General features: G+C 39.5%; 2 protein-coding genes across 2 annotated transcripts; both read right to left on the bottom strand.

Annotated features, from left to right (window-relative positions):
- Positions 1-201: 201 nt before the first annotated feature.
- On the bottom strand, positions 202-5,169 carry lipib (lipase, member Ib). Its single transcript, XM_066645016.1, has 10 exons — positions 5,106-5,169; positions 2,770-3,146; positions 2,473-2,581; positions 1,834-1,935; positions 1,539-1,628; positions 1,106-1,273; positions 919-1,008; positions 721-829; positions 454-627; positions 202-323 (listed from the first exon to the last, which is right to left on the bottom strand). The coding sequence occupies exons 1-10, from the start codon at positions 5,155-5,157 to the stop codon at positions 236-238; spliced, it is 1,359 nt and encodes a 452-aa protein (XP_066501113.1). The 5' UTR covers positions 5,158-5,169; the 3' UTR covers positions 202-235.
- A 2,475-nt stretch (positions 5,170-7,644) lies between these two features.
- Positions 7,645-11,669, bottom strand: zgc:112408 (uncharacterized protein LOC550260 homolog). The gene is made up of 7 exons (XM_066682031.1): positions 11,594-11,669; positions 11,411-11,517; positions 10,225-10,294; positions 10,039-10,119; positions 9,562-9,767; positions 8,485-8,619; positions 7,645-7,833 (listed from the first exon to the last, which is right to left on the bottom strand). The coding sequence occupies exons 1-7, from the start codon at positions 11,667-11,669 to the stop codon at positions 7,645-7,647; spliced, it is 864 nt and encodes a 287-aa protein (XP_066538128.1).
- Positions 11,670-14,076: the final 2,407 nt, after the last annotated feature.

Raw genomic sequence — 14,076 nt, 5'->3', positions numbered from 1 at the left:
TCAGTTCCATTTATTCTCCAAACTGCAGTTATATCTTGGTTAAAGGCACATAAAGAGCAGTTAAGGGTCTCTGCTCACCTTGTCCAGTTTTTATCTGAGTGAGGTGCCTTGATTTTAGCAACAAATGTTCAGCTCTTGTCCGGAGACGCTTTATTTAATCCTCAGATATTGAAGTTACTGAAGAGACGTTCCTTAGCCTGTGTTGTGGAAGACCAAAGTTCTGCGTGTCCAGACCTTATAGCCGTGATTCATCACATGGCAGTGGCTTGAAGGTGATTTCAGTATTTTCCTCTATAATGGTGTCATATCTGCACATCAGTGGCCTGGGGAAGAGAATATAAAGAGACTCAGGATGCTTTCATGCAATCTTAAATTCACCTCCCCCCTTCAAATTATAGTTTCATTAATATGTCCTAAAGTTTAAGATATGCTTGATGATCAGACAATGCCTACCTGTCTGGTTGGTCCAATGGGGTTAGCCGAATGCGGATAAGGCGAAGCTTGTAGCGAGGTCCAATCACATTCCCAGTGATGATGCGCAAGGATATCTTTTGAACTGGATACAAGTCCTCATCAAACTGGGCCAGCATTCGCGTGGCTGTGTACTGCTCGAACCGCAGCAGTTTACTATATAACATAAGACAGGTAGCATAGTGCATGAGAAATCAGCCCAAAGGACCTTCACAAAACAATTCTTACATGTTACATCAGATTTCTTACTGATCAATCCTGGTCTCTGTAACATTTTTTCCGCTGTGCAGACGAAGGACAACCACCCCCCATCGCAAGTACTGGTTCCAGGTTACAATGTCAACTCTGTAGCTTGTTTCTGTCACAGTGACAATAAACAGGTCAGAAACCATTTTGGACATAATGGGGTGTTAATCAGAGACTATATTTACAGTGCTCTTAACTTACTCCTGTATGGGAGATCCGCTGTGGTCGAGAAGTACGCTCTTGTCTGTCCCAGCTTCAAGAGTGTGTTCTTCCATGGACTCATGTCATAACCTACATACAGATTATGGAGATTTTAGCATCTTAAGTCAGTAATTCATGCATTATGATTCTAATACATGATTTATAAAATGCTTAGTGTTTTCATTACCCAGGACAGGACATGAAGCTGGTTTAAAAGCCTCACACTGCAGACACTGGCCATTGAGGTAGTCGCTATAGGAGGAGCAGGGATAAGCAGTGATGTTGCAGGTGTGATTCAGAGCACACAGATAAAGAAAGACAGCTCGCTGGTGGTCACAAACGAAGTAGGACTTTCCTGTGGAAAGGCAGAGTAGTAATTAGGTTTTTAGCACCAGCAGCCATAGGCTTCTTTAGGTGTGCAGGCAGCCATCTCAGTGCCCATACAGCAGGTGGGTGTTAGTTGCCATGCACTAAAGTTTTGATCAAATTCCAGCTGACCTATAACCATTTTTCAAATTACTTCTATACAAAGCACTAACGTGTACAACATGTAGCAGGCAAAACTGTCAATCAGGGCTGTGCTTGCTGTTACTATAGGTGTAACTTTCATTTGGACTGACCTGAGAAGATGGTCTTAGGGCAGCCAGGTTGGTCTAGTCCACCATTGGCATAGAAATCAATATGTCCGTGAATCCCTTTAAGACCGAAAGCTGTCAAAACAAATTCATCAGAAATATTAGTAGATCCTTCTTGATTGGTATGGGTATTATATTTGCAACATAAAGACTTTAACATACACTTGTGTCTGTCAACACAATCTTATTTCAGTAAGTGGTATTTCAATAGCACTTGATACAATGGTTCTGAGAATTTAGACCCAGATTTCTAGTGTCACAAAAGATTTCAGGTGCTTACAGTTCATATCTGTATGTAGCACGTCCACAAACTGAGCGTCTGTTGGATCCAGACGCTCATCTGTAGGAACACCCGCAAACATTGGTCCTGCTGGATCCAGACCTGAGGACATACAAAGGAGAATGTTTAAACAGCTCTGTCGTGTGGGTGGAGTGTGTGACTGGTTTAACCTATTACCCTGTAGCTTTATTACTCAGTAACGAAAGCCTATGATCTGACAATTAGCATCATGCTAACATTCCTGTTTAAATCATCACTTGCTTGCCTCAAACTGCATTGTTAAACCTCAGTTAAACATGAAAATATGGCGAATACTTTTATGGCTGTTGCACTGCTGTGCAATTAACCCACGCATGGCAGTGAATTCACACACACATGCACACCAGGAGCAGCGGCTAGCGACGTGTCCAGGGAGCAGTTGAGGGTCAGGCACCATGCTCAAAGGCATTTCAGATGGGGATGTTGAGGGAAGTGAAAACATCTCTTTATCTACACTTTATACCAAAGATGTCCCCATAGACTGACTTATCAATGTCTGGCATTGTGGTCTGATACTGACATACTAATGTAATCTTAGACAGTAGTACAAAATCAACAGTTCAACCTTTGAAGCAGGTAAGTTTAGACATGCTGACTCACCTGTGATCCTGCCCACTTTGCCTCCTAACATTGCTCCTATAAATCCAGCCACATGTGCCCCGAGGCTGACTCCTATCAAGTGGATCGAGTCAAGAGAAGCTCCTTCATCCTGTAACAACAAAGAAAGGGTTCACCAGATTAGAGGAAAGCGCTCAGTAGTGTTACTTTATGACCTGAGGTCAGTGGAATTAAACTGGTTTAGCTGTTGTATTAAACATAACGACACAGAGAGAGTGCTTTTGAATTTCTGATCAGCTTGGGTTTGAGCATACTGTGCTTTATCTGCAGGTTACTTACCCTCATCCTCTCAATGAAGCCTGTGATGTTGATAGCAGTGCGGCGTGTGTTGGTCACAGCGGTGAAGTAGTTGAGGTTGGCAGCCCCTCGGTTCCAGTCCACTACCACGATGTTCATGTCGGCCTGTGCTGCCAGCAGTCGAGTGATGTGGTTGATCCATATGGGCGGGGCACCGGTGGGTCGGTAGCCATGTATGACGAAGGTAGTGGGTCTTTTCACATCAAACAGAGGCTCCTTGGTAAAGTTGTGGTGGGGAAGCTCTTGGCCACAGTTCAGGTTTGCACGAGTGTAGAGGAGCAGGCGCACATAGAGATTGGTGCCGATGAATGATTCATGGAAGTTCAGGTCCGAAAAGTTGTCACACTCGTTGCTTTGACCTGGTGACAGGGAAGATTTGGGGTTAAGGTGCTTGTGCACTAGAGAGGAAGAGAATTGACTTTAGGAGGATTAGGTTTCTGTTAGTGTTAACTGAGAGCTGCAGTTACATCACTGATTATTGGACGCTGAATTCCTTCTGTACACAGTGACACAGTTTTTGCCACTGAAATGAAAAAATTGAATTGAAATATATCATTCTTTTTTAAATGAATCTATATAATGAGTTTCGCTTTTTGAATTGAATTACTGAAAATGAACTTTTTGATGATATTCTAATTCTAATATTTAAATGCAAAAGTATAATTATTTATAGTCAGATGCCCTATATGTGATGAATTAATGTCATGGTGTCACTACAAAATCATGCACTGTGTGAAAATTTTTTGTGGTTGAAATGTTGTCCTAGATATAATTGCATTTAAATAACATTATTCTAATTTTAAGACCTTTTTATCCTTTTACCAAAAACATAGTTCTTAAGGATATTCAGACATTGGAATTAGAATATAAAAATGTTTAAATATACTAAAAAATAAAACATATAAAATTAAACCACTCTCTTTAAACAAATCCACAGCCCTTTGATAAATGGACCAGAGAACACAACAGGCCTGTTTATACAGCCATTTTGATCAACCTGAATAAGTAGAAATAAATTTTCCATAGTTAGCCAGACAGCTTGAAGCCTGTCCAATAGGATGGGAGGAACATCCAATAGGAAAGTCCTTGCTTGCAGTCGCTTGCTTTAGAAACTTACTGAGAAGTATTTCTTTGTGATCAACTCCCACGCATTTTCCTTTCATTAAAAAACACGAAAATTTAAGCTTGAATTTAAGGAGTGTCTGTTTTGGTATTACATCCTTTTTAGAACTCATCTGAGATTTTTGTTGCAGGATGCAGTTTTCAGCATCACACGAATAACATGGATGCCACAGTTTCATGTCCAATCCCTTTTAAAACCAGAAAGTTAACGTCACATGTTTAATTGCATTGATCTAAGTAGCTAACAAGTGACTCTCATTTTCCTTCTTGCGTGTTCTCTCGCCTTCTGGTTGTTCTCCCAATTTAGTCAATTGATCCATTGAGAAGTAATCCTTGGCGCCCCAGTTTCCACTCATCAATTACACTTGTTCTCGCTGCCTAACAGAGATAAGGGGTTTTTTTTTTTGGCAAAAACATTCCGACACCTGTTTGGGCCAAGTCTGGACAGATTTAGATCCTGTTACTTGTTATTGTTTCACGAGCCATGTGGGGCTGTCAGGCCGTGCTGCAAACCTCAGGGTTTAGAGGCTCTGTAATTAGAATGGACGCATGATGCACAATTGGATCACAGTGCTATAAAAAAATCAGCTCATCCCACCTCTTTACATAGTCTTATTTTGCCCCTCCCAACTGACCACATGCAATGCAGAGGACTGGGTGGTTAGCGGCGGTTCATCAGGTGTGGTGGGCACAAAGGAAGGGTCTCTCTCCCCTGGTATCTTACACCCCAAACAAACTTCTGACCCCTTTCTTGTATTTCCATGCTCTCTTCATTTCCGTGAGCAGTCTTGACCGTACTGGCCACTGAAGATCATGACTCACGTGTTATCACCAGTAATGTAGTGGACCAATGACTGCAGATCCCACTGTCTTTTTGGTTCTTTCCTAACGTTTTTATAAATTGACCTCGGGTTTGTGAAAGGCATCTTACACATAAGACCTTACATTTGTTTGTTTGCAATAAAAAGGAGTGCTCCTTTTGCTCCTTGTTGCAAAATTGAGCAAGACTTGTTTTTCCCAAACTCATAATGTTCTCCTAACATAGGCAGGTTGAGAAGTCACCGAAATAGAAAACTAAAAGTGGAGACTAATTTTGAATTCTGTATTTTACACAGAAGAAATTACAGGGTGGACTACAGCGACGCAAGCACAGTCCTACTGAGCTGCACTTTAGAAAACCCAGTCCTGTATCTTACCTCTGCAAAGTGTGAAGAAACCCACCAGACACAGGAACGTCCTGAGATCCATAACCTCGGAGTGTGAGAGATGAAGAGACAGAAAAAAGAACAAGCAAGAGAAGCGTGTGCTGTGAAGACATCTGAATGACAGCAGGAAGAGCACTTGTAGTAAAGGAGAGGCAAGGGGCTTGGTACAGTGGGAGGGCAGGAGCTGATTGGAGGAGAGCTGAGCATGCTTTGTCTAGGGGCAGAGCTTAATGTTGTTGGTCAGTAGGCCAGCTGAGGGCTGCTTCTGGAAAATATACACAAACCTTACAATAGATAAACTTCACCTTTTCTGATTTTGTTTTACAGTAGTCAATTGTACAGTGTGAATTAAAAAGGTACAAGCTAGTTACCATAATATATTGGATATATATATCCAATCTTTGAGTTTTAAGGCTGTAATCAATGATAAACAATACATTGTTCATACATTTATGTCTTATCAGGCTTGAGATTTAATCTACACATTTGAAATATGGTAATGTTCAGCGTTCTGTCTTTTTAGAAAAGCTTTGAAATGGAACAGGACTTACATGATCTTAATTTGTATGGTTGTCTGCACCCAAATTAGTTTTACATTACTACAATAGACATTTGAACAATGATTCCAGTAAAAATCTTTAACACTAGTAAAATATCTGGAAAAAAAATGTGAATAACTGAAACGGAAGAGGCAGCACGGTGGCGCAGCAGGTCGTGTCGCAGTCACACAGCTCCAGGGGCCTGGAGGTTGTGGGTTCGATTCCCGCTCCGGGTGAGTGTCTGTGAGGAGTTGGTGTGTTCTCCCTGTGTCCGTGTGGGTTTCCTCCGGGTGCTCCTGTTTCCTCCCACAATCCAAAAACACACGTTGCAGGTGGATTGGCGACTCAAAAGTGTCTGAGTGTGTCTGTGTTGCCCTGTGAAGGACTGGCGCCCCCTCCAGGGTGTGTTCCTGCCTTGCGCCCAATGATTCCAGGTGGGCTCTGAACCCACTGCGACCCTGAATTGGACAAGCGGTTACAGATAATGAATAAATGAAACTGATGAACTCAATTCCTGTTCTATTTTAGTTTATACTTACATTGTACAGTCCTCTAAAATATACAAGCTTCCCCCTGCTGACCTCAGTCCACGTTTCTCCTTATTCAGCTCCCCTCTAGTTTACTTTGTTCCTTTCACATTCCCACATCTAAGTCAAGTCATTGACTAGGAGGGGTTCTATCACCATAACTGGGGGGAGGGTCACATTATAAAGGATATAAATAACATGCTTGAACTGCTGTTGATTTTCAAACTATACCCTGCCACCCAACATTCAAGACATGTATGCTTTTATTTTATGAAAGCCTAAAATACTAAAAAGTAAGTGGCCAGAACTGAAGAATCAAGGTTAAAAATCTGTAGATGTTTTGCCCCAGTGCACATGAACTGTTTAGGACTGGCCATTTGTTCTGGAAATCTCTGGAGAGATCTTCATGAATCCATTCATTTCTGTGTGTTATCTTCTGTGTGTCTGTCTGTGTGTGTGTGTGTCTGCCTGTCTATGTGTGTGTGTCTGTCTGTGTGTGTGTGTGTCTGTCTGTCTGTCTGTGTGTGTGTGTCTGTCTGTCTGTCTGTCTGTGTGTCTGTGTCTGTGTCTGTGTGTAAAACTGTTCAAGCGCACACTGACATGGAGCTTAAAAAAAAAATCTTACCTGATAACTGTGCCTAAGCTTGGAAAGCTCAATAAAAGGCTGCATTTACTTTTATAACTGAGCTGACATCATTATGTCATTATTTAATATATTTATATTTATTTACTTATTTATTTATTAAAATATCTGCCTGCTGTGGAAGGAAAGGTGAGTGTCACCACTGACCAAATACTCTATTCACGTGCGAGGTAAGCAGAAATTTGGAGGGCATGACCTGATGGCTTTGCTAACTTTAAATCAGAGATCCCAGACCTATTACAGTAACTCCTCTCTACTGTCCTTTAAAAACCGCATCAAACCAAGCAGATCCAATTAATCAGACGTAATGCAGCTCATTGAGCACATATTTCCTCTTACAAGTCAGCGAATTAATAAGTGCATTTACTGACCATGCACACCTCCTCACTCAAATGAGATTCCCCCCCCCGCAGTCATTTAGTCAACTGTCACAGTCAGAAATCCAAGCTTTTTTTTAATTGTCGCTTTATAAATATAACATTTTATACAGTGAAAAACCTATTACAGTTATTTTTAGATTTATTATAGTCAGGTCAGCCAAAAATCTCCCACCATTCACATTCAATTTGGAGCTGATGCTGAGTATTCCAATGTATTTGAACTCTTTTCATATCACCACACAAATATTTTGTAACAGAAGGCCTTAAGAGATTAGAGGTTATTTCTGGTACAGCAGACAGCATTTACTGAAGCACTCTTGAATATTTACACATACTTACAGAACGTGTAGTGGTTAATTATCTACTTGAATAAGCTCAGTAATCTATGTCAATTAATGTTCTGCTTAAAACTGCATTTCATGATTCATATCATTTCCTCATTCACTTCTTTACAAAAGTGCTGATGATGTCCATAGGGATGGGGAAGACAACGGTGGAGTTCCTTTCTGTGGCAATTTCAGCCAAAGTCTGTAGGTAGCGCAGCTGTAGAGCCGCCGGAGACTCGGACATCACATGAGCTGCTTCCTTCAGAGCACAGGATGCTTTCATCTCTCCCTCAGCTGCAATCACCTGCATAATACACATATAGAAGTCTCACACACACTACTTACTGATATGTAAGTACTACTACTTAATATGAAATGATATGATTAATATGAAAGTTGATTCCAATCATTTGGACAATAGTTTACATCACTAAACGAATGCTGCAAATTTACTCCTGTCCTTTTATTCATTAATCTCATATACATTTCTAAGTCAGGTACTTCTCTCCTGTATAGACTCATGTTGTGGAGGTATTCACTGTAGCTGACCCATTTCATACAGAAACACAGACAGAAACCTAGGTCGAGTTGTGCTGAGTGTCTAATGAATGAACAGCTGCACTGGGCATTGAGACACGCAGCAGATGGCTGTAAGAAGTGTTGTCATTGTGTGGAATGTAAACACACGGGCAGAGATGGAGAGGTAAAGCCAGCGTGATCCTGTACGAATCAGGTGTGATCCTCGTGAGCAGGTGGCCTCAGTGGGTTTAGGCCTCTCCCACCTGCACATAGGGGGCAGTGCAGAGGCATCGGCCAATCAGAGAGCTCAGTGGCCCTCCAGACACAACACAAAGCTGCAAAGCTGATCAGGATGGACTTGGCAGCCTTTGCAGCATCGCTGTCAGAGTTTGAGCCTAGGGGCGTTTCTGTTGAGATCAAACATGTGAAGTCTCACCTTAGCTCGTGCCTCTCTGGTGGCCTCGGCCTCAGCAGCCATGGCCCTCTGTAGAGTGTGAGGTAATTTAACGTCCTTCAGTTCAACCCGCTCCACTTTAATGCCCCAGTTCTTAGACGCAGAATAAATCACTTCCTGTCAGACCCAATAATGAATGCAAAGCATAAACAGTTTGAGAACTGGGGCATATGCTTGTATTTCTTTGTTACACAAATTCATCGGCTTGCTTCAAATACGCACATCATTTCAACATAAATCATAAATAGTTATTATTATATTTCCAAATGTTTGAGAAACAGTTTTCAAATATTTAAAATCAGTTTTGGTGAGGGAGCTTGTTGTGTTATGTATGATTAATGCTTCAAAATTATTATATTTCTATTAATTAAATTACAAATTGAAATCATTTTAGATATGTCTAGAGATGTAATAAAATAAATGTCCAGTATATCATTTATTTAAATGGCAAGCTAAGAAATCTTACAACAGATAGCTAACCAAGACATTATTATTATTATTATTATTATTATTATTTTAGATGTTGTTATAACAATTGATTCCAAACTTTAAAATCTAGTTTTTAAAATATATTTCATCAACATGTTTTTCCCTTAGTGTTTAATTACTTGGAATTAACTTGATGTATTGTTTGTTTTTCAGTACATTTTCACAGTTCAAAAAATGAACATGCATCTCCTTTTCTTTCAGTTTTAGTTTTCTACATCATTTGAACACACCAGCTGTTCTTCACATTGTGTGAAAATTTCATGATGAATGAACCATTAGAAATGCTTCAGAATTACTTTGAATACAATCTTTTTACATTGTCTTCCATTGAAATTAAAGAAGTTTTTTTTTTCCTTCTCCTGTAAAGTTACTATTTCAGTGATATGTTTTTTCTTTGGACAGTGACAATATGTTACAGTTTATATGAAAAAATATAACATTTTAATTTGTTTATATTATTATTTTTGGTTTGTTTGTTTGTTTGTCTGTCTTTGGGACAGAATGTCCTGCACGCAGTTTGAAATTCATCCTGTTTACTTGTGAAACTCCTGCTGTAAAGTGATACCTTACCTCCATTTGTTCTGCCATCTCCTCGCGGTCTCGCAAAATGTCTGCCAAGCTCTTGGTACCCAACATGTTTCTAAGAGTGGTTTGTGCCAGCATCTGTGTGGCCAGATTAGCATCCTCCACTTTGGTTATAGAAACTGTAGGGTTAAAAACTCGATAATACACCACCCCATCCACCATGATAGTAACTGAGTCTTTGGTTAGCACCTGTAGAGGAAGGCAAGGGGCAAAGTCTTTATCATAATAAATATGTGAATCATTAAAATTACACACAAAGACTTTCAGCTTTAACACAACTGCAGATTTTCATATTTATTTTTTAATATATTTGGACATGCCATCTCAGTGTAATGCTCATATATATTTACCCCCAGAGGGCATTCTATAACTTCAAATTTACAAGCACATGAAAAATCAGACAGAAAGCACTAATAGATGGCAAGCTTGAGAAAATGTTTTATTAGCTCTAGATGCTCAACTCCTGAGGAGGAATGTTGAAAGACACGGTCCTCAGATCGACTTTCCGAAAGGTGTCCACACATGGAAGGATCCAAAATATACCTTCAAAAATATGAAATAGAAATGAATAAACATTAATTTAAAAGTCATTCATGTTTTGGAAATGATGAGATATAGATGTTATTATTGATAATAAAACTAACTTACCAGGTCCTTTTGCTCCACCCAGGAGTCGCCCCAACCGGAAAATCACTGCTCTCTCATATTCCTTGACAATCTTTCAGTCAAAAAGGTTTTACAGATGAGGAAATTGTCAGTACATGCATGTGCTCAAGGGCATGGTAAATATTCTGATCAATGCGTAAATTTGCATGGTGTAATTTATGCAGCCCTTCTGTTAATCCTGGATAAAATATTTGAATACAGTCATTAATTCATCCATAAATTAAAAAAACGAATTTATTAAATGGTAATTAAAAGGATTGTTGTTGAATGACAAAAATGTCTTTCTTACAGGTAGCTTTGTGGGTCATTGATTTTCTTCAGTAGATATTTCTTTGCTTGAAGATGGACAAATGTCCAAAACCAATGATTCATTCATTCATTCGTTCATTCGTCCATTCATTCATTTTCTGTAACTGCTTATCCAGTTCAGGGTCACGGTGGGTCCGGAACCTACCCGGCATCACTGGGAACAAGGCGGGAATACACCCTGAAGGGAATGCTAGTCCTTCACGGGGCGACACACATTCACTCACACACTCACGTTTGAGTCACCAATCCACCTACCAACGTTTTTGGACCATGGGAGGGAACTGGAGCACCCGGAGGAAAACCACGCGGACACAGGGAGAACACACCAAACTCCTCACAGACAGTCACCTGGAGCGGGGCTTGAACCCACAAATTCCAGGGTGACTGCTACACTACCTGCTGCGCCACCGTGCTGCTGTAACCAATGATTCATTTTTTTTTTAATTTTCAGATAAAACCATAGTTGTGACACAGAACAAAAAGCCTAATACATGTTGTCTTTTGTTTACAAATGTGCACCTTATTGGCACTTTATCTTTTCTGTTTTTCCAGCTTTTCCTGGACATCTGAAATATGGAATAAAATTGTATGGACTGATGAGTCCTGATGAGGCTGATGAGTAGCTTTGGAATTGTGGGGCAAAAAAAAATTTAAACAAAGAACTGTAATAAATTCAAGTGGATACACTAAGTACTGAATACAGGTATTGAATTTAATTTGGTGATTAAATTCAATCAATTAAAAAAGCAAAAAGCAAAAAATGTATACTAAATAAATACTATGACAGTAAATTAAACGACTGTCCTACTGACATATGAGTTTTACACTGATTTTTTCCAAATGGTTGCAGTGCTCCTACCTTCATGCAGCTCCATACAGAGAATGGGAATGTGGCGAGGATGAGAAGAAAAGAGAGAGCGCTGAGGAGAAGCCCACAGAAAACAGAACGCTTCGTCTGACCCATATCTGGTGAGACCCAAACACAGAAGGATGTTTAGATTATGTTCAGAAACAATGATCAGGATAAAAATAAATGAAGTACCTGATTGAAGGTCATCATTAATGTCCCCAAAAACATCTCCCTCTGTGCCAACTTTGTTCCGAACCCTCTCAGTCATGCTGAACAGAGTGCCACAGCTGGTTATGATACAGTGAATCAAAATTTCATACCGTGTATTTTAAACAGTGTTAAAAATAGTTCTTCATTTCCAGGACCACCCTTTTTTCACACAGGCGACGGCAGGGGATTTAGCATGTTGTATCTCTAAGCAACACTCTGGCCAAATAATTGGTTTGTATTTGAAGGGCATTTGGTTATTTACTTAAATCACATGACTCTCTGCATGACTCTGTTGTGTACAACACATATAACCTCTCTATTGTGTCTGCGTGCTGAACTGTGTGAATACCATGTTCATAGGAAGAGTCATGATGCTCAGGGATGAACAAGAAGAGGTGATAATCCTCATTCACATGAATCACACTTTAAACCAGCTGTGTTAAAAGTGTCTGGAAAAAAAATACATCTACACTCTTCATAATAACACCTCTTAATAATAACAAGCACTTCCTAATGAGGGGTTGTTTTGTTTTTGAATCTCTGGTACATCACCTATTTTTTTCCACAGTCCCTGTGTGCATGCTTCTTCCCAAAATAAGGGTACAAAGAATATACGTTTTTAAAATACACATTCAGAGAAAAGACGCTTCATATTGATTGTAAATTAAACTCCTTTATTAAACTTGCAGACCGAGGCACAGTCTGTGAAAGCTGTGAAATCAATAGAATTTAAGAATTTAATTTTCCATAAATCTCATACTATGTATAAAGAATTCAATTTGAATAAATATCCTGTTCAGTATTCCTCAGTTTTTTTTATATAGTTATCTATGATTCTGGTTAACTGATGTACATTGTTTTATGCAATGGTCTGTTGAAAATGACCAGAAAAGACACTCTATATAAGTGTTTGTGCTGGCTCTTCGCCTTTGAACATATTGAGTTGTAACAATGTTTACTATACCTTCACCACAGTATGTTATCAGCGGGGTGTAGGCTCCTGGCCGATAAGACCTTCTGCTGTACCACGCGATTTTCTGCTTGGTGTTGGTAGTACCTTTAGTATTGCAGTGGAACAGGTTGTAAAATGATGCATGAAATATAATCATTTAATGTGAACTGTATGTAAATATTTTTTAATTAAAAAAACATTGGTAATATATTAATTATAATTATTTTTACAATTATTTTTTCAGGGGCAATACTCCTCAAAGCACAGGGTGCACATCTTGAATTAAAGGTTTTATTATTATTATTATTATTATTATTATTAGTTTCAAGAAATATAATGCGTGATATATGTTTGAAAGTCAGTAAAAATACATAAAAGAAATCATTCATTAATTTTCTTTAAGCACTTCACACTGATCAGTGTCCTGGTTGGAAAGGTTGGAATTCTACCTGTAATCTTTGGGCACACGGAAGGAGCATGTGCTGGACCAGCTCCATTAAGAAAAAAATTACAGACTCACTCACAAAGGAAGCATTGTGTGATGCTCTTTTCAGGCTGTGTCCCACACAGTGAGTCCGGGTGATCTCTGGACCCATTGTGACCCGGAACAGGATGAAGCGGTTAATTGATAAAAATCTTGATTCTAAGTTTTAACTAGAGGTAGTGTTATGGCAGGTGGAACCATATCAACGTGATGAGACCATTATGTTTAGACTGAAACATTCTGCACTTCTCGCCCTCTCCACTGGGGGAGCTTTACCGCGTTGACTCGGACACGCCTCCCCTGATTGGATGTTCGTGCGATTTGCTTTTCAAAATTTCACTCGTTCTTTTGTCTGCAGTCAGTGACAGGGAGAATGTTAAAGCAGAATTGAGCTGGAAAAGAGAGGGTGAAATAGAAAAGACTGTCACAGCTGAAAAGATTGCGGAGCTGTGAGGGTCTTTTGTCACCTTCCTCGGACACAGACCCTCAGGACACGAAAATCTCGTCCGTCCTGATGTCTCTGAGGAGCAGGTCTGATGAAGAGGAGGTAAGAGAAACTTTTCTCCCTCACTGGTTCAGCCAGATGTCTCAGCTTCTTCCATTTAGATGAGTAAACAACCAGCACCCTGCACAAGAGTTAGATTCTGGAACAATAGCAACTGTGCTTTTAGTCTGTCATGTTATAGACCAAGAAAATGTGGGATATCTCTGGTTAAAGTCAAATAATAATGTAAAAATGAACATGAGAACCTCTTTGGAGAGAATATAACCCTTCAGTTTGGAGAGAATATAGCCCTGCTGTTTTGGATTTTGATAGTCCATATTTATATTAAATATATAAATATATTGTTTTAGTTTCCTGCCATTTTCAAACAATTAATATTCTGTAACACACTGTGACATATTTACAAAAAGAATAAGAGCTCTATAACTGTACAAGAAGGTCACGGACCAGGTTTGTCTGGAGGTTAAATGGATCAGAAATCAAATCACTTTACACATTTCCTCTTGGTTTAGCTTGTGTCCATG

Source organism: Hoplias malabaricus, chromosome 1, assembly GCF_029633855.1.
Source record: "Hoplias malabaricus isolate fHopMal1 chromosome 1, fHopMal1.hap1, whole genome shotgun sequence".
Lineage (NCBI taxonomy): Eukaryota > Metazoa > Chordata > Actinopteri > Characiformes > Erythrinidae > Hoplias > Hoplias malabaricus.
This window is presented reverse-complemented; position numbering and strand designations above follow the sequence as displayed.

Coding starts and splice junctions, on each gene's coding strand:
- lipib (XM_066645016.1), bottom strand. CDS start 5,157: ATGGATCTCAGGACGTTCCTGTGTCTGGTGGGTTTCTTCACACTTTGC. Junction 1,009..1,105: donor AGCTTCATGTCCTGTCCTGG/GTAATGAAAACA, acceptor ATCTGTATGTAG/GTTATGACATGAGTCCATGG. Junction 830..918: donor AGCGGATCTCCCATACAGGA/GTAAGTTAAGAG, acceptor TCACTGTGACAG/AAACAAGCTACAGAGTTGAC.
- zgc:112408 (XM_066682031.1), bottom strand. CDS start 11,669: ATGACTGAGAGGGTTCGGAACAAAGTTGGCACAGAGGGAGATGTTTTT. Junction 11,518..11,593: donor TAATGATGACCTTCAATCAG/GTACTTCATTTA, acceptor GGGTCTCACCAG/ATATGGGTCAGACGAAGCGT. Junction 8,620..9,561: donor AGATGGCAGAACAAATGGAG/GTAAGGTATCAC, acceptor TGGGTCTGACAG/GAAGTGATTTATTCTGCGTC.